The sequence below is a fragment of the Notolepis coatsorum genome (genome assembly GCF_963971535.1).
Source record: "Notolepis coatsorum genome assembly, chromosome: 7".
In the NCBI taxonomy this organism is placed as follows: domain Eukaryota; kingdom Metazoa; phylum Chordata; class Actinopteri; order Aulopiformes; family Paralepididae; genus Notolepis; species Notolepis coatsorum.
This window is the reverse complement of record NC_140171.1, coordinates 125,893,169-125,918,673: the sequence shown is the minus strand read 5'-3', so window position 1 is coordinate 125,918,673 and position 25,505 is coordinate 125,893,169. Positions and strand designations below refer to the sequence as shown.

At 42.9% G+C, this 25,505-nt stretch overlaps 1 protein-coding gene across 2 annotated transcripts in view; it reads left to right on the top strand.

The window, feature by feature from the left end:
• Window positions 1–25,505, top strand: part of ilf3a (interleukin enhancer binding factor 3a) — an 81,154-nt gene that overhangs the window by 35,564 nt on the left and 20,085 nt on the right. For both annotated transcript variants that reach the window (XM_084318119.1, XM_084318120.1), the window contains exons 12-14: window positions 1,377–1,520; window positions 11,483–11,673; window positions 12,856–12,966. In XM_084318119.1, coding sequence (XP_084174245.1) covers window positions 1,377–1,520; window positions 11,483–11,673; window positions 12,856–12,966 — 446 coding nt within the window. The remainder of the gene's footprint in view (window positions 1–1,376; window positions 1,521–11,482; window positions 11,674–12,855; window positions 12,967–25,505) is intronic.

Below are 25,505 nucleotides of genomic sequence, written 5' to 3'. Positions count from 1 at the left end.
CCACAATGCATTAAGCGTGTTCATTATTGTAGTTCAAAATATATTCTATCGTTACATTCCTGAAGATAAGAGCACATCTGTCATGAGTAGGGAGAAGACGAGTGCACATTCTATCCACAATCGCACTCGCTGCAGAATAAACTCTGAAGGAACTGATGTCGCTGTAGAGATGTAGGCCTTTACTAGCACAGTGTGGGGTAGGCTATCGATGGACATTTTTATTCTGACATAAAAGTTCTGGTTTTCTGGTCTGCACTGGTCTTTGGCATATTTCTCCATCTCTTGTCATTATCGGGAATGTTTGTTAAGTTTTCCTCTCAAAATAAACGTTTGGCAGCATTTTAGAAGAACGGGTTTCCATATCCCTTCACTGAACACTGTTGTCTCTCTTAACATGTGGCTGCTATGTTCTCAACAAGCCCACGGGTAGGAACGCATATTTGGCAGCATTTCAAAGTTAGCAGCTAAACAGGTTTTTACCGTGGCTGAGGCATGGGCCCCCGCGTTCTAACCTGCCCCACCAGCGACAGTAACAAGCGTTCTATTGATTTGAGATTTGAATACGTAATTGAACAAATACTGGAATATTCAAAATGATCTATCTCCCTTCACTGGTGTAAACTCCTCAGCCCAGAGCTTAACACATTGAGTGCCAACGACGAGATTAGTCGTGTTAACTCTCCATGCGTTGAATGCCAATGACGAGTTTTCTCGCTTTTGCTTTTATTAGCAATGTCCATAAATTTTTCATCCATCCAGCCATGGGTTAATCAGATGTTTTTTTCTCAGCCATCGCAGCATGTCTGTGTGTGTGTGTGTGTGTGTGTGTATGACGTTAGCGCTGACCAGGTCATGGATAATAGATTTTTCAGCCCGCTTCTCTAGCGTGCACATATACTATCGATAATCTAGCGTTTATTTGAAAACGATTCATAAATCAGCAGAAAAATTACAACGTGTTTTGTGTATTCCACTAAAGAGCTATTATCGTGGAATTTCTCTGGAATTACTAGAACTCTCCAAAACTATACTCTTATTCAAAACGGAAATGTACCAATGAAAAAACAATCCGTTTCGTACATGTTGACTGCAAGCAAGTCATTGATAAGCGAGGGGTGTTTTAGACCCATAGCCATAATATAAGATATAGTTTAAGCCGTCGCAAATTTCCCCAACCTCCCATTGACTTCCTTATTGGCACTCTAGCCCATATATGGTCAAAGGGGCGTGGCACTCAATGTGTTAATAGTGAGGTATTTCTCCTTCACATGTGGCTGCGTTAGATGGCCTTATTTCTCACCTCCATTTTGAAGTTTGACTTACATACCGGTAATACCCAATTACTTATGTGAAATAATTTTTTTTGTTTGATCCAGGCCAGGTCACCCCTTCTGGGTCAAGCGGTCTGCCAGCTAAGAGACCCTACTCAGAGGTGGATAAAGAAGGGGAGGACCGCCTCAACAAGAGGAAGTTCAAGTTCCAGAAGGATCGTGATCGTAATCGTTTTCAGAGGAAATCAGGTCAGTTTTATCAAAGATATTAAAGGGGACATGCATTGCTATTCCTTGCACTATTTGGGCAACTTTACACAATTCCTGAGAGTCTATGGAACACATCAGAAAGGTTTATAAAAAAAATGCATTGTTTTATATTTTTGATCAAGTACTCAAAAGCATAATTTTTCAGCCTCAGGATTTCAGGCTATATTTGGATGGGCTCCGCCCATAATCGCTTTGAGTGAGGCCATGGTTACACTGGTGAATACAGCAACGTTTTTGTTGCTGAATGATTACGTTTGCTGTCCAAGTTAAAAAGAAACACCGTTTTGGCAGGAAAACGCGTTGTCCTACTGGCAACGCTGAAAAGGTGTTTCCGTTTTGGATACTCGCCAAAATGGTGCCATGTAATCTGCGTGATACGGAGCCGTTGTTGCTCAACGCCCATGCGCAGTAGAGACCCGCACGGTTATTTCCAGTGTTTACAGCAGAGCTGTCCCAAGTAGCTGCGGCTACCATGTGTTGTCAAGTTATTGTTATAAGGAGCCCAGTCCAAGCTACAACAGTCTGCATTCCCTTAACACTTTAATCGCCGAAAACGCTGGAACTCGTCTTTCCCCGCCATGCTCATTCTGCCGAAGACGCCGTAACTCGTCTTTGATATCAATATTTCAAAAATCTGTGATCGAAATCATATTTCTCCTCCGGGGACCTGAGATATACTGCTGATCTCCACTCAACTCGCTAACGGTTCAAGAGCGCCACCTGGTGGCCGATCGGCAGATCGCCCAAACAGCAAACCGGAAACAGGAAACTGGTGCTCATCCAAATTCGGTCCGACCACTCGCTATAGCTCCCGGGACTCCATCTTGACACACTGGATAATCGATCGCTCACCCTAACTCAATAAACAACATGATTTGGACGTATATACTATTATACAACCTGGAAATGGATCCGGTATTTCTCCATCCCATAATAGTTCCACGCTCATCCCCCAACGGCGCGAGGAAGCCACGTGAGTTTCAGCGTTATTTTCTAATGTGTTCCATATAAACTGCTCTGATGATCATATGACCCACACTAGATGAATGATATAACGTTGCCCACGAAATTATAAACGACCCCCCGCCCATCCGGTCAACATCAGATGATACGTAGTAACTTCTAGAAGTACCTCCAGTTGACATTTTTTATCTGGCACCGATCGCTACCTAACTGTATTTGATCATCAATATAATGCATTTGGGGCTATAAATCAAGTTCTGGAGAAAGCTGCAGAAAACGATAAAAACATACTTATACTTTAGACCATATTTTAGTATGAATATGTGAATGAAAAAGTATAACGTTGCTACACCCTGAACAATAGATATAGGACATTGAATGGGCCATAATAATGTCAATTTAGCAATACAATTTAAAAAGTTATAGCCCTGCAAAGAAGGGGAACTTCTCCATAGACAAATAGAGATGGCGAGGGATGGTAAATTATGAATTTAACCATGGCGATCAAAGTGTTAACAATTGTTTGTATTGAGCCGCATTGTATTGTACCCGTTCTGCAATCTGTTAAATAAAGTTTACATCATTCATTCTGCTAGCATTAACGTTACCAAGCTGCTAGCCACAATGCTATACTGTTATAATGCCATATACCAATCACGTTAGCACGTAAGCTAACAAACTTCGCTGCTAGCCACAATGCTAAACTGTTATACTGGCATATCCCAATCACGTTAGCACGTAAGCTAACAAAATCGGCGACAATCTTTTTGTGAGACTAAACTCCGCTCTTGGTGGTCAATTGTGTTGATGTTAGTTTTGTTTCATCAACAAATGAGAGGCAGAACACACAGTGAATGTATCCGTTTTGTTTATTGCACTTTCTTTGCTTAAAAATAAATGCTACGTTGGCTAAATGGCTCACGCGAGGCATTTAAAGATGGTGGATTGTTGATTTTTAGCACATTGGCACATTTTATTGGCACATTCAACTTTTCTCATTGGTTGAAAATGCCCTTCATGTTTGAACTACATCGCCACCTACTGCCACCTCACTGTGCTCAGGAGGCAAAAACAATGTCTAACTTGCCTGCCATTACATTGCGTTCTGAAAAGCGAAACGGACCCTGAAAACGAAACGAAAACTGGCCATTAGTGTAACCGCAGCCTGAGAGTCACCAACAGTCTGCCACTGGCAGACAGATCGAGAGAGAGGGACACGAGCATAAAGTTATCTCTCCACTGCTTCCCCCGCATGGTCCAGGTTGCGTCTATGCTTTTACCAGCGTGTTCGTGTTTCCGGGTTCCCGCTTTGCGCTCTGATTGGCCACTGACCTACGCTAGTAGTACGCCCCCCTTGTTATCGGATTAATAAAGTAATATCTTATCTTAGGACGCTGAAATGCAAATGCGTATCACAGTACTGCCTCCAGGAACAGCTGTACAACTGTACAAGCAAAACTGTACATCCCAATCATACTAGGTAATTTACATTGGAGGGGGTTTGGGGGGGGAACACTGTACAAACAAGCAAAACTGTACATTGGGGGGGGGGGGGGAACACTGTACAAACAGGCAAAACTGTACATTGCAATATTGACAACCATACTAGGTAAATTACTGTACATTGGAGGGGGTTGGGTTAGGACATTTACAGGGGCCAGTTTCGAATTGCAGTCTCCCGTAGGTGTTCCTTGAGAGTGGTTTTGAAAGTGGGTAGCAGGGTTCGAAATTAACGGGGGCTTGGGGCATAATGCCCTTGAAAATGGACAAAATGCCCTCGAAAATCAGTTAAGGGGGGCACTTAATGCCCCCGACAGTTTACTAATTATATATATATATTTATCCGGTAATGGAGCATCTGTGTATCGTACGGTTCAGATGACGCGCAAATAAAAAAAATCATTTGGCGAGGCGGTGTTCTGCACTGGCTGCAGGCAGCAGCAGCACTGCAGCCAGGTGCTAGTCAGTTTGTGTAAAAATGGCACGCACAATATAAATCGATCTTCATTACGACTTTAAAAACATAGCCATTAACATTACATAGGCCTACACACATCTTGCCATAGCGTTAGCAGTTTGTAAACACGACGCACGTTTTAACTATGGTAGCCCGACGCAGCCCGCAAGCTAATACTGTACAGTCAATGAAATGTCACCGTAGCTACTAGCTACTGTAGCAGAGGAGGAAATGGGAGTCTGAGAGGCGGGGTGTTTAAAGACAATGATTTTATTGTTGATGCGTTTATTCAACATCCAAGAAGGCTAACATACAACTGTGTTTTACTAACTCCAACCGGGACTATTGCCGCTTTTCCACTGCATGTTGATGTTATGAACTCCTCCTAACGTTACCGGAGCTGATAACATTGCCTGAGCTGGTGGTCCGTGACGCTAAAATGTCCGTGGGGACCCGGCGCCAACCCATAGATAGTTCCAACTCACCGAATTACGTAATCCACCACAGTTGCACTCAATATTTAAATAATGTTAGTCTAAATAAATGTAGACCGAAAACATTTTTTTGATCCACTTTTTCTCCCATTTTTCTATATTTTCTCCCATCCCAATTTCGTATCATCCAATTCAACCCTCCCCTGTCACGAACGCTGTTTCTTGCCTCCCACAAGCCGGCTGCAATGTGGACTAAGTCATACATAGCACAAGTCCCCTCCGGTACTTTAGGTAACAGCAGTCGCATCTTTTCACCTGCGCAGCTCGATCTCTCAGTGGCGAGGAGTAACGCGTGGGAGGCTCACGCTGCCCCCGACACTTCCTGATTCTACTGCGCAGGCGCACCAACCGACCTGTAGGAGTCGCTGTCCACAACGCCCGATCCCCACCCATCAGTTTCCCACCCCAATACGGCCAATGTGTATTAGTATGAACGACCAGCTAAACTGAAAGCAATGTGGAGCGCTGGGCTCGAACAGGCAAGCCCAGCGTCTCCGTCATTCGTGGCGAGCGCCTTGCCCACTACGCCACGTAGCCGCCCATAAATGTAGACCGAAACATAATAATTTCAAGCAGAAAACGAATCTTTCCATTAAGAACTGACAATCAGGTAATTTAAACATGGTTGACATTGTTTTTGTGTGTTTATATTAAAGAAAGGAAAGTCTAGTGCTGGCTGAGCATATTGTTTGTTTGCACTAAGTTAATACTTTGACAAATGTAGCTTATATTTTTCAGTCAGTTCGGTCTTTCTGTGCCAAACATTATTTAAGGCTGTAAACACTGTAAACCTTTTATTTTATTTTTAATAAATGAGAAGCATGTTTAGATTTGAGTGTTAAATATTTTTTTAATAAAAATTTAGTTATATCGAACTGAAAACCGTGACCCCAAAATCGTGATACGAACCAAACCGTCCATTTTGTGAACCGTCCCACCCCTACCGTTTATCATAAAAATTCAGTGCCCCCGAAATACAAAAAAAAGCCCACGAAAATCAATTAAGGGGGGCAAAAAAAGCCCTTGAAAAAAAATTTAAATTTCTAACCCTGGTGGGTAGCGATTCACATTCCTTTACAGCTTTGGGTAGGGCGTTCCACATTGATGTGGCATAATTGCGAAACGTGTTTAGTCCCTTGTTTGAGCCGAATCTGGGTTTAACATGATTTGTGGAGCTCCCTCTGGTGTTGTGATCGTGGTATTCACTGACCTTTGGGAAGTATTTTGACATGTACATGGGTACCTTGGTCGTGTAGTGTATCTTGTAGACCAGGCCCATTGCAAGTTGCTGTACTCTGTCGTCTACTCTAAGCCATCCTAGGTTGTTAAAGTGGGCAGGGGTGAGGTGGGTTCTAGGAGTACGGTCAAGCAGTAGTCTGACCAGTTTGTTTTGAGATGTTTGTAATTTTGTTTTTAGCGCCTTTGAGGTGCTTTGGTACCATGAGGTGCAAGCATAGTCGTAGTACCCTTGAATGAGTGCTCCTGCCAGAGTCTTCAGGGTATTCTTGTTTACCAGAGAGGAGATCCGGTACAAGAATCGAGTTCGTTGGTTGACTTTTTTTATTACATTGGATGCCATTTTGTCACAGGAGAGATTAGCCTCTAGGATGGAATAGGGCTGGGCGATATAACGATAATGATAAATACCGCGATATATTTTAATAATCAATATCGGGGATTTTTTATTTAATTTTTTTTGTGACCTGCAACAGGGCAGTTTTAAAACCAGAGACAGTGGACAGACTTGTCTTTCTTGCCTGCAACTTAAAGTAATGGCTTTGCTCGTCCAAATGACAATACTGACCAAATTGAGATTTCTTTTTCTCTTGTCCATTTATTTTGTTTGCTTTCTAATTTAAAATACAGTTTGAAACCGTCTGTACACAGTAGGCTATGTGTGCTAGCAGAGCTAGACTCCAGTTACGAGTCACGGTGCACGTGGTGGTTTGTCCACCAAAAAAACTGGAGTGTGAGGGGATGTAACACTAAAGATGGCGGCAACGACAAAGAATTGCTGCAAGATAAACCTTTTTTTTCTTTTTTTTTTTTTTTTTTTAACTTATAACAATTTCGATAATTATCGATATCGAGTGATATGATAACATTATCATATCGTTATCGCGATATGATTTTTTGCCATATCGCCCAGCCCTAGGATGGAACCCAGCTAGGTAATTTCATCTTTCCTTGTGACAATATTGTCACCCACTGTAACTGAGAAGCCGTCGGTCTTGCTGAGTTTGTTATTTGAACCGAAGAGAATGGACTCTGTTTTGCCCATGTATAATGATAGTTTGTTATCAGCGAGCCATATGCAGATTTTGCCTAGTTCCGAGCTGAGGGTTTTTTCAACCTGTAACTTGTTCTTGTCAGAGACCAGCAGGGCTGAGTCGTCCGCAAACAGGAACAAGTTGCAGTCACAAGCTGACGACATGTCATTTGCATAAATTAGGAACAGTAGCGGTCCTAGTATGCTTCCTTGTGGAACACCACCGCTCACTGTTAGGGGGGGGATAGGGTATCGTTTACCTCCACCATCTGTTCCCTCCCCTCAAGGTAGGATTGCATCCAGCTCACTGTTTGTGTTTCTCTCTCTCTCTCTCTCTCTCTCTCTCTCTCTCTCTCTCTCTCTCTCTCTCTCTCTCTCTCTCTCTCTCTCTCTCTCTCTCTCTCTCTCTCTCTCTCTCTCTCTCTCTCTCTCTCTCTCTCTCTCTCTCTCTATATGGGTAACGCATGTATTCCCGGTAACCTGCCCCATTTCTAAGCCATATAACCCAGGACGTTATACGAACAACATTAAAATCTTTTCTCATGTCAAGAATGATTGTTATAGATGCCAAATAATTCACCTTTAAAAAAAAAACATCATGTAATGAGGGATGGCGGACCTCTAAAGTTTACCTAAGTTACCGGGAATACCAATTCACTATCTCCTCCAATTTAAGAGAGAATAAAAAAAATTTGGTTGTTTTGTAGGGATATCATCATCATGTAACATAATACCATAGTTCTCCCCGAGTTATCAAGAGAATTCAAATTTAGCTGAATCTGAAGGAAAAATCCGGGTATGGGATATGAGTCAACATAGTTCATGGCCTTCAATTGATAACAAACAAAAAAGGCTTAATTTTCATGGCAGATGCATGATATGTTTTGGGCATGATCTTGGCACCCCAATGAACAACCAAAATGAGTTTCGTCTTTTGTGGCCAATTATTTTAGGAGATAATTACGTTTCACATATTGATCCCAGGTTACCACGAATACCTATCCTCACAATTCCAGATAAACACTTAAATCTCCTATTTTACTAAAGATTGGTGAGATTTTATTTTTGGAAATCATAACAGCAATAATAAGGGTTAGGTGTAAACCAGAATTACTAGAATGTCTTGTGTTTTGTCTGTTAAAATGAGCAAAAACAAGGAAAGGGTATTCCCAGTAACTTAACAAACAAGTGCAAAAAATACAGTTCTAGAACAAGTATTTAAATTTTTTCTATATTCAAGAAAGTGGAAAGGAACCCAACAGTTTCAATTGTCTGCACACAATCGTTGTTTTGTTATTCCAAGATGGCATTTGAACAGAATTTTGGAAAAAACAGGTATTCCTGGTCACCATGCCCCTAGTGTGTGTGTGTACTGTATGTGTGTGTGGGTGGGTGGGTGTACACTGTATGCGTTTGTACAATATTTGTGTGTACAGTATGTGTGTGCAGTATGTGTGTGTACAGTATCTGTGTACAGTATGAGTGTGTACAGTATGTGTGTACAGTATGTGTGTGTACAGTATGTGTGTACAGTATATGTGTGTGTGTACAGAATGTGTGTGTGTGAGATAACACAGTATCTTCATTGATCTCAATCAGCTCACATATAGGGGGGGGTCACATGTAGGGGGGGGGGCACATGTAGGGGGGGGCACATGTAGGGGGGGCACATGTATGGGCGGGCACATGTAGGGGGGGGGGGTCACATGTAGGGGGGGGTCACATGTAGGGGGGGGGGGGGAGTCACATGTAGTGGGGTGTGTGTGTAGCTTGTAGCTAACGGCCTGGGCCTCCAAGATGTGTTGTTAGCTTGTAGCTTGTAGCTAACGGCCTGGGCCTCCATGATGTGTTAGCTTCAATTAATTAATTACCGGAATACATATCAATACATAAGTTACCGTGAATACCTATATGGTAATGGTATTCCTGGTAACCTCTCCTTTTCACAAGTCACCGGAATACATATCAATATCTAAAGTTACCGTGAATACCTATCAGGTTACGGGGGTATACCTATTTAGGTAACCAAGAATACCTAGGCATGGTATTCCTGGTACCTCAAGGTATTCTCTCTCTCTCTCGCTCTCGCTCTCGCTCTCTCTCTCTCTCTCTCTCTCTCTCTCTCAAATGCGTGTGTTTGTTTCCCCGACAGAAGCTTCTCTCTGCCTCGCTCTGTTTGAGGAAGTGAAGATATTTCCACTCGCTCTGCTGTCGCTGTCAACCATAGTTAGTTATGCAAATCAGTGCTATATTCACATCAGCAAAACTGTCAAATCAGAACAGCTTAGTTGAGTGAGGGAAGATCTTGTGAACTCGAGACTATCTTAAGCCCCACCCTCGTTTCTTGATCCTCCAATCACAACTGTTGCTTCCCTTGACAGGAGGGAGGATGATTGGAGGAGCTTAGAACAGTGTCATCCCCATCTGTCTGAAAAAGTCCACCATTATCCCTGTACCCAAAAAATCCACGCCCGCTTGCCTCAACGACTATTGCCCTGTAGCTCTCACCTCCATAGCCATGAAGTGCTTTGATATCTGTTCCTCTCCCTCCCCAACACCTTGGACCCCCTGCAATTTGCATATCGCCCCAACAGGTCCACGGAGGACACCATAGCCCATGTGCTGCACACAGCAGCATCACACCTGGACAAGAGGCAGGGGAACTATGTGAGAATGCTATTTATTGACCCCCAAGCTCGTAGTCAAACTCAGAGACCTGGGCTTGAACTACGACATCTGCCAGTGGGTCTTGGACTTCCTGACAGGAAGACCCCAGGTGGTGAGAGCAGGCAACTGCACTTCCTCATCCATCACTGTCAACACGGGTGCCCCCCAGGGCTGTGTTCTGAGCCCCCTCCTCTACTCGCTGTACACGCATGACTGACACAAATATCAAGTTTGCTGACAACACAGTTGTGGTGGGCCTGATCTCTGCAAACGACGAGAGGGCCTACCTGGGAGAGGTAGAGAACCTGACGCTGTGGTGCCGGGAGAACAGCCTCTCCCTGAACGTCAGCAAAGTGAAAGTGATGATTGTGGACTTTAGGAGGTCGGGGGCCAGGGACTACAGCCCCCTCAGCATCGACAGGGCACTGGTCGAGAGAGTGAACAGTTTTAAGTACCTCGGAGTCCACATATCCGAGGACTTGACATGGACCACACACATTGACAGTGTTGTGAAGAAGGCACGACAACGCCTCTACTTCCTTAGGCGCCTAAGGAAGTTCAAAGTGAGTCAGAAGATCCTTAATAACTTCTACTCATGCACAATAGAGAGCATCCTGACTGGTAACATTACCTCCTGGTTTGGGAATAGCACCCCACACGACCGCAGCAGACTACAGAGAGTGGCCTGTTCAGCCGAATGCACAATTGGAGGTGGGCTTCCCACTCTCCAGGACATTTATAACAAGCGTTGCAGGGCCAAGGCTAAGAGAATAACCAAAGAATCTAGTCACCCAAACAACTGCCTCTTTGAACTGCTGCGGTCAGGCAAGCGCTACCGGAGCCTCATGGCCAGTACAGAGAGACTCGGACTGGGGATCCCCAGGCCATCAGGATGCTCAATGACTCCATGTAACAACCCATCATCTACACTCATTGCACACACATCCACATACACACACTCACTTTTAAACAAACACTCACCATAACTCATTCACTGCCAGCTATTATCCATATCCTGCTCTACCTAGGCCACGCTTTAAAAGATAGATATATCTATATTCTATATTATAGCTATGGATACAATACTATGGTCATTTGACAGTAACTATCTTCTGTCCAAGATGCAAAAAAGAATAAATGTTTTTATGAATACGTTCGTGCGTTATATTTATAAGTATAGTTTCGGAGTGATCCGGGCTAATTCCTGGGAGGCTGAGTTATAGGGCGCAATGTGAATTCTACTAAAAGCATTGGCGTTTCATCCCTGGACACGCTACTATTTCCAAATCAAATGTATATAATGGGTATTATGTTTCATCATGAATGCATGAAAGGGGGGGGGGGGTCGTTTCTGATGCTTTGATTGACTTTTTACTTTCTTACTTTTTTTTGTACTGTATGAAGCACACTCTCAGGGGCTCATACAGAACCAAACATTTCACCGTAAAGTATGTGTATTTTATTGTGATGATTAATAAACGAACTTGAACTTGAAACTTTAATCAATAAAAGAGGGCAGGGCTTGAGATGGGTTCATTGTCCCAGGGACTTAATTATCATTCTGCAACCTCTCCTCCTCTTTTCCTCTTAGTCTCGGATGACTTGTGCATGAATGCCGTAATGCGTCTGAACCAGGTCCAACCTGGCCTGGACTACAAGCTGACATCCCAGACAGGCCCAGTCCACGAGCCCGTCTTCACAATGACTGTCGAGTTCAAGGGGAAGACCCATGAAGCGACAGGGTCTTCCAAGCGGACTGCCAAGCTCAATGTAGCCACCAAGGCAAGGCTCTTGCATATTCCATTGAGCCAAAATGGCTGTTTTTTTGTTTTTTTTGTAGACCAATCCAGTATTCCAGGTTGTCTCTATTGTATGCTGTCGATTGAAACAGTCGGCCTGTAAAATTGCATCTAGCTGCAGTGGAAGTTCTCTGAAAAGACGGCCCATGAGGTTATTTAACACTCTTCCCCCTCCATTAATTTGAACAGTTTCATTCAGCTGAATAAGTCAAAAGTTATTTGTCATATACACAATATACATGTACATGTATAATGGCAGTGAAATTTGTGAGCCTTCCATAGACTTTGTATGCATCAGAAAAAAATTACTCGATAAACAGTAAAACTATTAAAGGTAAATTCTACCGCAAAGCAATATTAAACAAATGTACCAGATTGTGGCATAACTGATTCATTCTCTTATCAGGCTGGCCAAAGCAATCTCTACTCAAATCAGCAGTTTAATTTGGTAGAGCGATATGTCATAATGACACGTAGCTCTACCGTCATTACATTTCAAAGAACTACAATGGGCTGGTAATTTGAACTTTCGTGGTTGTCTCTCAGATAAGCTTCATAATCTTTCTCAACAGGTAACAGAGTAACCAGAAGTAAAAGCTCAGCCCTATCCTCCTTGTGTGCGTTTGGTAGGAGTGGCAGTCCTTGGTTGGCATTGTCTGACACCTACCTATTTTCACCTCAGTGTACTCTTTTGTAAAGCAGGAAGCTGGACCATTTGTAGTAGTTTTTGGCTACATCCCTGGCCTGACTATATGTACAGAGCTGGCTGTGAACTACTTTGACAAAAGTTTTTTTTAGCAACTTTTCTACAAATACAAGAGACCCAGAATGGAATTCCCCTTTTAATAAACTCTAGAAACTGTAAAAAAAAAATGTATTGCAATGTAAGGTCTGTAATATAAACAGTCATAAGTAATTAAAATCTAAACTAGATCACTAATGTAGAGTTTTAATTATGTATTCAAATTTAGGAATCAGGAATATGGAAAGATGTGCAAATGAGTACAAATGTAAATTCATAAAAAGAAATGCCTGCATTGATCTTAAATGTGAGAGGAACTTTTTTTTTGTCTTTTATTCATTGTATTTAACCAAGTCACTTGTGAGTTACTGCCAGTCAGCTCCTTAGTGATTATTGACCATGATGACTCCATGTCTATTGCAGGTCCTGCAGGACCTGGGTCTGCCCATGCCCACAGGTCCTCCGGAACCCAAACCTGCCTCTGCTGAAGCGGCTGAGGGAGGCGAGGCAGCGGGACAAACTACATCAGAAGATGTAAGCGCTTCCTTCCTTATCCAGAGCAACTTACAACAAGGGATATTTCACTATAGTAGTACTTTCAAAATTCAGCAGTCTTACCTCTATCTAAGGTCATCTATAAGTGGGCTAGTGACCACTGCTGTCCCTGTTGTCCACTGTCAACACCACCATTCCTCCCAGGCGTCAGGCTCCTCATTCACTTCCATTAATTTTGGGATCCTAGTCTAATATACTTAGAAGTATACTTCTGAAGTATAAACAAACTACACAGCAGTATTATTCTGTGTAATATATTTGTCTATATATTCTGAAAGGTACTTGTTTTTTATGAGATAATTGCCATTTTCAAACTATCAAGAATAATTTCTCATTTGAGTTGTACTTTGACGAGAATGTTTTAGAATCTTTCTTCCAGCAAGGCAGCATGTAACCACGGTAACCACTCCCCAAACATTCCACACAAGGCAAAGATACACAGCAGTAAATCTGTATAGACTAGGGGTGTAGCGGTACGTGTATTCGTCCTGCGACTTCACGGTACGGACGTCACGGTTCGGTACATCCAGCCATACAACAAATACGTCTCATACGACACTAGGTGAAACTAGGGTTGCACATTTTACAAATGCATGCTCAATATCTTTACTTTACACTGGCTTACTTTGATCTTTAATGTTGAATATCAAGCTTGTATTGCCACATTTAGATGATAAAACGTTGAAGCTTGTAATGGCATGATGACAAGCGGACAGAACAAATTAACAACCGTGCACTGCACTGGGCTGTTTCTCCCCCCCCCTCCACTACATGAATGAATGAATGATAATGTTTGTAACACAGCAGGGTCATTACAATACAATACAATATAATTTCTTGTTCGCCTAAATATTTTTTTGGCATTCGAAGCTTCGGGGCCGAGATTCGATTTAACCCATTCTCTGCCACCACTTTGATCCATCCTAAACCATCCTCTGCCAGCGCTATTTGTCTATGGAAATGTTCACCTTCTTTGCAGGGCTATAACCTTTTAAATTGTATTGCTAAATTGACATTACTATGGCCCATTCAACATCAATTATCTATCGTTCAGGATGTAGGAACGTTTTACTTTTCATTCACACATTCATACAAAAATACCGTCTAGAGTATAAATATGTTTTTATCGTTTTCTGCAGTATTTCCTAGAACGTGAGATATAGACATAAATGCATATATTAGATTATCAAATGCCGTTTGACACCGATCAACGTTATATTAAAAATTTCAACTGTACATGGTCCTAGATGTTATGACTTATCATCTGCAGGTGAACGGAGGGGGGGGGGGGGGGGGGTCGTTTATAATTCCGTGGCCGACGTTAAATCATTTATGTAGTATGGGTGATATATAGATCAGAGCAGTTTGTATCGAAAATGTTCATCAAAAAACACTGAAACTTACGGCAGCTTCCTCGTAGCGTTGGGCGATGATACTGGAGTAAACCGATCCCAGTTATGTGATGTTGATCGAGGTGATCCAGTTCCGGTTTGTATAATACTAATATACGTCCAAATCATGTTGTTTATTGAGTTATGGCAACTGATCGATATCCACGGTGTCTGGATTGAGTCCCGGGACGATAAACTAGTGGCCGGACGGAATAGGGAGACACACCGGCGTCACAATTATCGACGTCCGGTTGCAACTCGCCGATCGGCCACCATGTGGCAGTATTGAAGCGTTGCAGAGTTGAGCGGAGTCCTACAGCACCAGCCAAGACTCCGTGGGTGAAATATGAATACCATGACGAAAATATGAAATATTGATCTCAAACACGCCTTACGGCGTGATTGGCAGACAACGCATGGCGGAGAAACGCACCTTAACACGTTATTGGCGGAAAAAGGGTTAATTCGAAGCTCCGAGATTTAAAAAAATATATATACCGTAATTTTCGCACTATAAACCGCACCTGAATATAAGCCGCAGCAGCTAAATTGAATGATGTGTACATACCGTAATTCCTCTAATAGTAGCCGGGTCTCAAATACAAGCCGGGTCTCTATTAATGGCCGGGTGCGCTCTTGAGCTAAGCAATTATAAGCCGGCCTCCTAATACAAGCCGGGTTACTAATATACTGAGCTGCATACTGAGCTAGTTACTTGATTTCACTTTGAAAACGTTGAAATGACCAGTGACCACCTGTAATTGCACTGTTTACTATTTCATACAGTACTTGGTTTCAATAAATGAACCCAGTACATTTTACTGGGTTCAAACTGACACAAAATGTTGATTTATTCATTATGATCCTATTGAAAATTTGAAATATAGGCCTCCCTCTTATACAGGCCTCCTCCTAATACAAGCCTGGTACCCGCTACAGTTGAAACAAATACAAGCCGGGGTTACTATTAGAGGAATTACGGTATATAAGCCGCACTGGACTATAAGGCGCAGGTGTTTTAATGTTTAATTAGTCTTCCCACCAGCATTGGGACACAATACTGTCAGACAAATAACAATAATTAACTCATTTACAAGTTGTATTAAGTTTAGCAAATAAGGGAACAGATAAATAACATTTCAATGCAGTCAAAAAAGCAATATTTAGATTTTTACATTTTCGGGTTTGGTCACGTCAAGTCACATATAAGCCGCACCGTTATATAAGCCGCAGGGTCGAAAAATGGGGGGAAAAGGCGCATCTTATAGTCCGAAAATTACGGTATATATAAATAATAATAAATAAAATAAAATTAACAGATTGAGTGCCACGCCCCTTCCGGGAAGTGCATCTGGCCTAGAGGCTGACATGTGAGTGGATTTTGACTCCCGCTCCTTCCCACTCCCACAGAAATAATCCCATCCCATCCCAATCCCAAGTGAGAGTTTAGAAAAAATCCCACTCCCTCCCACTCTCACAGAGGACTGATCCCAATCCCGTCCCAATCCCGAGCCAAACTTTTATAGAATCCCACTCCCGTTTACCAATCCTGCTCCGTTTTTCGTCCTCAGTATAAAATATGCAGTACATGGGTCACATCATGTCTGTAGGGCTGTACGTTAACTTTTTTTGCACATAGCACTGGTGCTACAGAGGTTGATAGTTTTGTAGCACAGGCCAAAATCTTGTAGCACAAGTATAAAACGTGTATTTGTAACAGTCACAAATGTGCCTATTGTATTTGTGTTATTTAGTTGCAGTGCCATGTTTGGCTGTCATTTTCATGCTGACAAGTTGACGTCACACAGCCAGACACGTTACGTGTAAGGAATTATGGGATTTGGTGTTGGATGTATGGACTCTACTAGGGGTGGCAATCGCCAGTTTCATCACGATACGATACGATATCGATTATTTGGACAACGATACGATATTTGCCGATATCACAAAGTCTGCCACGATACGATACGATGCAGGTGCCTGCAATCGATATGAGATGATGAGCCCATTTAACACAATCAGTAACATTTAGATCAACTCAAAAAAGGTAACGAAAATATAATTTTTTTTTTTTTTATTTTGCTCTTACAGACATTTAAATGAAAAACAATATTGTTTTTAATACAAATAGACCTCATGTTCACTGTAAAGTGCCACGTTTTGATATATTGAGCTTTAAACTTGAAATAACTAAGTTACATTTTTTGGAACTCAACACAACCTAAAACCTCCCTCTCCCAAACAGTTCCTAATTTTTTATGTTGCATGATCATGTATACATTTATTATGTATTATATTTGTTATGTTTAAATATCAACATTATCTGGCCATCCTCAGTATCAAACTCCTTTGACCTCACCTACTTAAAATCATTGACGTAGAGAGAGGGACCGAGAGAGGCTGAGGCTCCCCCGCCCCCTCCCTTTCCTCACTGTTTTCTCTGTTTCTGAGCCAGTTTAGTTTAGTTTAGTTACCGGTAGCAGCTAACTAGTTAGTTTTGGTGAGGATGCAAAGCATGTAAGATGCATTGGAAGCGTTGCAGGGAAAAACAGGCTGGGACTTATTTCCTGGTCGCAAAATGCGCACTCTAACATAACATAGCACGCTGTTGTTGTTGGGCTGCCGGAGCTGCGCTTGGGAGGAAATGAGACTTGCCACAGGATTTTCAAAATAAGAGTATCGATATGAACCGAATGCCTATCGCTAGGGTGCTAGTGCAGTAAATTCATTCATCGCACAGACCGATTTTTTCATAGCACGCTGTACAGCCCTGATGTCTGCCTTAGTTAAATATAAAACCACCAAACATTTACATTACTGAAGCACCGATGTATCACTCTCGTCCAAATCCCGTTGATTTTGTTGTCATAGTTCCCACTCCCTTCTGCTCCCGTTGCCTTTTACTCCCGGTCCTGCCCAATCACGGGATTCAAAGTGAAATTGAATAAGCGACGTCGATTGTCAGTGAGTTGCTTCCAGTCAACGTGCAAAAAACTGATTATTTTTTCATCCGTACATTTCCATTTTATATCATTTTGAATATGAATATAGTTTGGGTGCTTCTGAGTAATTCCAGGAAAAAGACGCGAAAACAGCGTTTTTGTGTAATTCAATAAACATGTTGTCCTATTTCGCCTGATTATCGAATCTTCCTGAAATCAACGCTAGATTATCATTATTATCCTTCCTCGTGCATACATGAAATGTGCCCTGGAGCGGGGAGCTCCCCCCCTCCCCTCCTGCACCCAACGGTAAAAAGCCACACACATAAAACACAGATAGCTTCAATCGCGGTAGAAAAAAATATCGGATCAACGCAAGATTTTATATATAGAGTCCTTACCTGGTCTCTGATGTAATGCAAAAAAGATAATCCAATAATCTGATCGCCATTCCAGTTATCCACAGCGATCCTGTCTCCGACGTTATTGGGCATTGCACATGAACCGTCGGCGGGGTCAGTTGTCCAAGCCATCCCTACAAGCGCGTGTTTTGCCGGAGTGTTTAGGACCCGCCCCCACGCCGTAGCTCGGTAGAGAAAATAAACTACACAGTTTCTAATGGAGTGCGATAGCGGCCGAAGGCGTTAGAGGGCGGTATAAGACCGTCTGCTAGCTCAGACACATTCAGAACAGTGCACAAGGTGCCCCGCTGAATTATGAATGGCAATAGCGATTAAAATAAATACTGTGAGAAAAACGTAGTTCTACGTTTCCGGCACTCAACCGTCAGGCGACAGAAACGTAGTTCTACGTGAACTGCACCGAATGTGTTAATGTTGTGGGACTTGTACAGCACTTTGGTCACCTTTGTTGTTTTTAAATGTGCTCTATAAATAAAGTGGATTGGATTAATTAATTAAATGAATAATGAGTGCCTGGGCGGCTGCTCTCCGTTACACAGCCAACAACATTACATTACTTAATTATGTTGCAACCTTCGTCTATAAAGCAAACAATTATATAAATATTTATATTTAGTTAATAGAGACAAAGACAGAATTCGACAATTTTTTTTATTAAGACATGTTTTTATATAGGTCGGGACTATAGAGAATTGTCAGTGCTGTAAAGTTTAAACCTTTTAAAATGTTAGACAAACGAAACACTTTGCTTTCATGAAATATTGTAAGCCGTCATTTGAGGCTTTATAAAAGCAGCACAATGAACACAAATCTGTCAGTGCAGAGTCGACCTCATCTTAAGTTCAAGTTCTTTAATAGTTGTCATACAGAAGTACAGAATACTTTCATACAAAATGCTTCTTACTGTTACGCTCCAGAGACTGTGCTAGACAAGATAGTATCAAATAACATAATAACATAATATAGCATGAATTTAGAAGAAGAAAATGAGATCACAGTGTTCGGTATAGACATATGTACAATGTTCTGAGTTACCATATAATATACAATACACAATACTATGCAGTGTACTAATGTACAGTACTATCTAGTGCAAAGCAGAAATGGGATGAGGTACAATTTTAGGTACAATTTACAGTAAGGTGTACGAGTTGTAGTGCAATCCTTCATCCATAAATATAAAGTGTGGGGAGTGGGTGCTACAGTGTGTTTGTTTAAAGTGGGTGTGTGCTATAAGTGTGTGGAGTGGGTGCTACAGTGTGTTTGTTTAAAGTGAGTGTGTGCGTGTGGATGTGTGTGCTATGTGCATTTGGTGGTTGTTGTTGTGTAGTGTTCATTCATTGTTCGTTTAGCAGCCTGATGGCCTGGGGATAGAAGCTTCTTCTGAGTCTTTCTGTGCTCGCCTTGAGACTCCTGTATCGCCTGCCTGACCGCAGCAGTTCAAAGAGGCAGTTGTTCGGGTGACTGGAGTCTTTAATGATTCTCTTAGCCTTGCCCTTGCAACGCTTGTAGTAAATGTTCTGGAGGGTGGGGAGCCCCCCTCCAATTGTGCGTTCGGCTGAACGTGTCACTCTTTGTAGTCTGCTTTGGTCTTGTGCAGTGCTATTCCCAAACCAGGAGGTGATGTTGCCGGTCAAGATGCTCTCTATTGTACATGAGTAGAAGTTCTTAAGGATCTTCTGGCTGACTTGGAACTTCCTTAGGCGCCTGAGGAAGTAGAGGCGTTGTCGTGCCTTCTTCACAACACTGTTAATGTGTGTGGTCCATGTCAAGTCCTCGGATATGTAGGCTCCGAGGTACTTAAAGCTGTTGACTCTCTCAACCGGTGCCCCGTCGATGCTGAGGGGGCTGTAGTCCTTGACCCCCGACCTCCTGAAGTCCACAATCATCTCCTTTGTTTTGCTGACGTTCAGGGAGAGGCTGTTTTCCTGGCACCATCCCGCCAGGACCTTGACCTCTTCCAGGTAGGCCCTCTCGTCGTTGGCAGAGATCAGGCCCACCACCACTGTGTCGTCAGCAAATTTGACGATTGTATTGCTACTCCGCTGAGCCACACAGTCGTGTGTGTACAGGGAGTAGAGGAGGGGACTCAGAACACAGCCCTGGGGGGCCCCTATGTTGAGGGTGATGGATGAGGAGGTGCAGTTGCCTGCTCTCACCACCTGGGGTCTGCCAGTCAGGAAGTTCAAGACCCACTGGCAGAGGTCATAGCCCAAGCCCAGGTCCCTGAGCTTGGCTATGAGTATGGAGGGGACTATGGTATTGAATGCCGAGCTGTAGTCGATGAATAGCATTCTCACATAGTTCCCCTGCCTCTTGTCCAGGTGTGATGCTGCTGTGTGCAGCACATGGGATATGGCGTCCTCCGTGGACCTGTTGGGGCGGTATGCAAATTGCAGGGGGTCCATGTTGATGGGGAGGGAGGAGCAGATGTAGCCCTTTACTAGCTTCTCGAAGCACTTCATGGCTATGGAGGTGAGAGCTACAGGGCGGTAGTCGTTGAGGCAAGCAGGCTTGGATTTTTTGGGTACAGGGATAATAGTGGACTTCTTCAGGCAGGTGGGGATGACAGCCTGTTCTAAGGACAGGTTAAATATGTCAGTGAATACTGGGGCCAGTTGGTCGGCACAGACTTTTAGGACGCGGCCGGGGATGCCGTCTGGACCTGCTGCCTTCCTGATATTCACTTTTTTAAAGGTCCGCCTCACCTCATGCTCTGTTACCCTGAACACTGCGCCTCCATCAGCAGCCGACCCCCCCCCCCCATTGCCGAGGCTTGTGAGCTGGTGTTGTTATTACCAGCATCAAACCTCGCATAGAAGGTATTGAGGTCATTTGCTAAGGAGATGTCACTGTTCAGTTTGAGGGAGGCGCCTTTGTAGTCTGTCATCGTTTTGAGCCCCTGCCACATAGCTCTAGAGTCAGCTTGTTCAAACTGGAGTTCAATTTTATCCCTGTAGCGTCGTTTGGCCTCTGACACTGTCCTCCTTACGTTGTATCGCGCCACCTTGTGGTCATTCATGTTGCCTGCCTCTAGGCCGTCGTTGTATGCTTTGGTGCGCTCTCTCAGAGCTTCACGGACGGATTTGTCTACCCAGGGTTTTTGATTTGGGTAAACTTTCATTTTGGTAGTGGGGATTGTTTCTTTCACCCTAGTACAAACATAGTCCAGCACTGTCTCCGTGTAGGCATTAATGTTATCTGTGTCGCGGAACACAATCCAGTCTGTGTGGTGAAACACTGACCGGATCGTCTCCTCTGACGTCACATCCCATTTCTGCACCTCTCGCGAGACTACGGGAGTACTTTTAATTCTCTGTCTGTACTTTGGTGAAAGAAAAATGGATGCGTGATCTGACTTACCAAAGCCACTATCAGAATGAGCCTTGTAGCCACCTTTAAATTGCGTGTAACAGTGATCTAGGATGTTACCGCCTCTGGTGTTGCAAGTCACATGCTGATAGAAGTCAAGTTCAAGTTCAAGTTCTTTAATAGTTGTCATACAGAAGTACAGAATACTTTCATACAAAATGCTTCTTACTGTTACGCTCCAGAGACTGTGCTAGACAAGATAGTATCAAATAACATAATAACATAATATAGCATGAATTTAGAAGAAGAATGAGGTCACAGTTGTTCGGTATAGACATATGTACAATGTTCTGAGTTACCATATAATATACAATACACAATACTATGCAGTGTACTAATGTACAGTACTATCTAGTGCAAAGCAGAAATGGGATGAGGTACAATTTTAGGTACAATTTACAGTAAGGTGTACGAGTTGTAGTGCAATCCTTCATCCATAAATATAAAGTGTGGGGAGTGGGTGCTACAGTGTGTTTGTTTAAAGTGGGTGTGTGCTATAAAGTGTGTGTAGTGGGTGCTACAGTGTGTTTGTTTAAAGTGAGTGTGTGCGTGTGGATGTGTGTGCTATGTGTGTTTGGTGGTTGTTGTTGTGTAGTGTTCATTCATTGTTCGTTTAGCAGCCTGATGGCCTGGGGATAGAAGCTACTTCTGAGTCTTTCTGTGCTCGCCTTGAGACTCCTGTGTCGCTTGCCTGACGGCAGCAGTTCAAAGAGGCAGTTGTTCGGGTGGCTCGAGTCCTTAATAATTCTCTTAGCCTTCCCCTTGCAACGCTTGTTGTAAATGTTCTGGAGGGTGGGGAGCCCCCCTCCAATTGTGCGTTCGGCTGAACGTGTCACTCTTTGTAGTCTGCTTTGGTCTTTTGCAGTGCTATTCCCAAACCAGGAGGTGATGTTGCCGGTCAAGATGCTCTCTATTGTACATGAGTAGAAGTTCTTAAGGATCTTCTGGCTGACTTGGAACTTCCTTAGGCGCCTGAGGAAGTAGAGGCGTTGTCGTGCCTTCTTCACCACACTGTTAATGTGTATGGTCCATTTCAAGTCCTCGGATATGTGGGCTCCGAGGTACTTGAAGCTGTTGACTCTCTCAACCGGTGCCCCGTCGATGCTGAGGGGGCTGTAGTCAGGCAATACCTTTCTCAGATTGGCGCTATTGAAATCTCCCAGAACTAAAATGGCGGCGTTAACATTCGCCACTTGGATTCTATTTACCTCGTCGTGTAGTCTGGAGAGCGCAACCTTGTTGCTGGCTTGCGGTGGAATATACACTCCGACCAGGACGATCGCCGTTAACTCCCTCGGGAGGAAGAAAGGACGACACTTGATGGTTATATATTCCAGTTCTGGGGAGCAGTGGTTGGATAATTCCTTCACGTTAGTTGGTAGTTATTTAGTTAGTAAATAACAAACGGCATTGCTTGTTGTAGTTAACAAAGAGAGGCAGAGTTGATTTTGCAGGTAAAAAAAAATGCGGTATTGAGCCGTTGCAATATCAGACAGAGTCCAGAGTCTTCCAGAGCCTTGCTGGATGAATTATGAATGGCAATAGCGAATAAAGGAAATAACGATCATAAAAACGAGTAAACTCGTTCTTGGCGCAGAAGCAGTTAATTTACTACTTTATAGTGGATTACTGAACACAGAATGACACCGGTATCACTGACTACCGCAGCAAGCCTAGGTGGAACTAAGTATAACTTAATAAAAAATAATTGTATTTAATAATAATTATAAATATATAATAATCAGGCGGCTGGGTGGCGCAGCGGACATTGCACTCGTCACCAACGCAAGAGACACCGGGTTCGACTCCGGCTGTCGGCGTTGCCTCCGGCTTGGGCCAGCCGTCATACTAACTCAATTGGCAGAGTTAGCGGGTGGAAGTCGATGGGTGGTAATCTGGACGTTGTGGACAGCGACTCCTACAGGTTGGTTGGGGACGCCTGCACAGCAGAGACAGGAAATGGTGGGGGTAGTGTGAGCCTCCCACACGTTGCACCTCGCCAATGATAGTCCGCGCTGGCAGGAGGTGAAAAGATGTGACAGGCTGCCTCCTCGTGTATCGGAGGGGACACGTGATGCAAGGCTTCTATCCTCCCTACAACTGGCCAGTGGGGGGCATATACGAGCAACGTTCAAGACAGGGGAGGGGGAAATGGCCACAGTGGAATTGGGATGGGAGAAAAATAGAAAAAGATGAGAAAAAGTGGATACAAATAAAATATTTATAATAATCATTATAAATATTTTTTTCCCTGTTGTACCGAACCGTGACCCCAAAACCAAGGTACGTACTGAACCGTGGCTTCTGTACCGTTACACCCCTAGTATAGACACATCAAATGCCAAAACAAATGCATACCCTTGACTCAATTGTCTGTTTTATTGAAATCCACACAGCAGTAGTTTGTTTATAATTCAGAAGTATTATATTTAGACTAGGTCCCCAAAATGAATAGAAGTGAATGAAGAGTCGGACACCTGGGAGGAATGGGGGTGACCACAGTGGTCACTAGCTTATTTATAGATGATTTTATATGATTTCACTTTCTACTAAAGTTAAATATCCCTTTTTTAAGTTCTAGTATCGTCAAAATAACAAGCAGCCAAGAGGAGCAGTACTAAGATTGAGTAAACAAATACAATTAAAATGCCCTATGTAAATAACCTGGCGGCTGACCTAGTTTTTTTTGTCATCTTTGAAACAAAACAAGCATGTATCATGTGATGGACTGCAAGCCTTGGTTATACATTTTATTATACATAGCCTTGGTTATGCATTTTATATACATATATTGTGGTCAATTCTTAATGTAAACATTAATATCTTTAATAATTCACCAAGCCTTTAATCTCTCTGTCGTTCTGTGAAGTCTCTGCGTTGTGTTGGTTACCTCTACTCGGGGCACGAAATGGGAGCCCGCCATTGGCGGCAGATTTTCGGTTTGGCGAGTGACACTGAGAGGTCTGTTCGCCACATGGCGGGTAACAAAATGAAAATAGTCATGTAAAATAATTAAAACTGCGGTGTGTTTTGATCTTACGACAGTCTCCTTTTAGCAAATCGCAAAGCCTGCGATTTGGGATACGTTATACAGCGAGTTTGATTCAAGTTTTTTTCTTGCGTGCCAGTCATGCTTACCAATCAGAAGTGCTGTGCTCTCATTGCTCACCAATCAGAAGTAGCCCAAGGTAGCTACGTATACGCCCAACAACAGCTTGTGAAACGTGACAAACGTCTGTGTGTGAAGACATAAAGCATAGCTCCAGAGTGCTTTGGTCGCATTTTGCGAACTAAATCAGTCCCAGCTTTTTTTCCCATGCAGTTTCTATGTGCAGTGTAAATTCCAATGCTTCTAACAAGCTTGGCATCCTAGTCATTCATTTCCGTTGGGGTAAATAACGTTAGCCGCTAGCTAAGCTAAACTAGCCAATCCTGTTCAGACAGAAAACAGCTGAGCGGGGCTCTCTCCACCCCTCTCTCTACTTGTTCAATTAAGGAGCCCTTTCTGTGTGTGTGTGCACGCGTGGAAAATACCAGATGACATGAGTTTGATAGTATTTACTGAGGATTGCCAGATAATGTTGATATTTAAATGTTAAAAAAATTATACAAAATAAATGTACATGATCATGCAACATAAAAAAGAAATTGTAGGAACGGTTTGGGAGAGGGAGGTAGGGAGGGGTTTTAGATTGTGTGTTGTGAAGTTTAGACTTGAGAGAGAGTACAAATTTAACTCTGGCCTCCTTAAGTGTGTATTCTTCAACGTAATAGTAATAGCTTATCTACTTGAAATGTACTGAAAAAAATGTATATATATATGTGACACAAAAATGCGTTTTTTTTTGGTCGGTAAGAAATATGCTTGGCGGGTAGAATTTTCCCATCTACCCGCCACTGGCCGGTGAGTCAAAAAGTTAATGCAGGGCTCTACAGTGCGACCATTTTACTCTCATTTGCCCCTAAGAATATGTGTGCGAACCGGAAAAATCAATTACTCGCACACTGCAAGTGAAGATTACAACCTCAGTTGTGCTTTTTTCTCTCCGCTGCTAATCGTTCAAAAACTACAAGTCCCACATTGCACTCAAGCCAACGGTCCAATCACAGTAGAGTGATGTGACTGGTTTCAAGGGAACGAAAGGAAATTACCAAACGGAAGCTTTCATTTGCTTTTTTACTTCCGGAAAGTCCACCATTGCGCTATGCGAGAGTTTTCCGAGACAGTAACATTAAATTAATGTAACTTATTCTAGTCTTACCAATAGCAATAGATTTTAGAACACCTAGATTTATCGATAGCAATAGTAATATAACGTTAATGCAACAAAACGAATGCCTTGCTTTGTTAATCATAGCGTTGATGCAGTAGCGTATGTCGTTGTATTGGC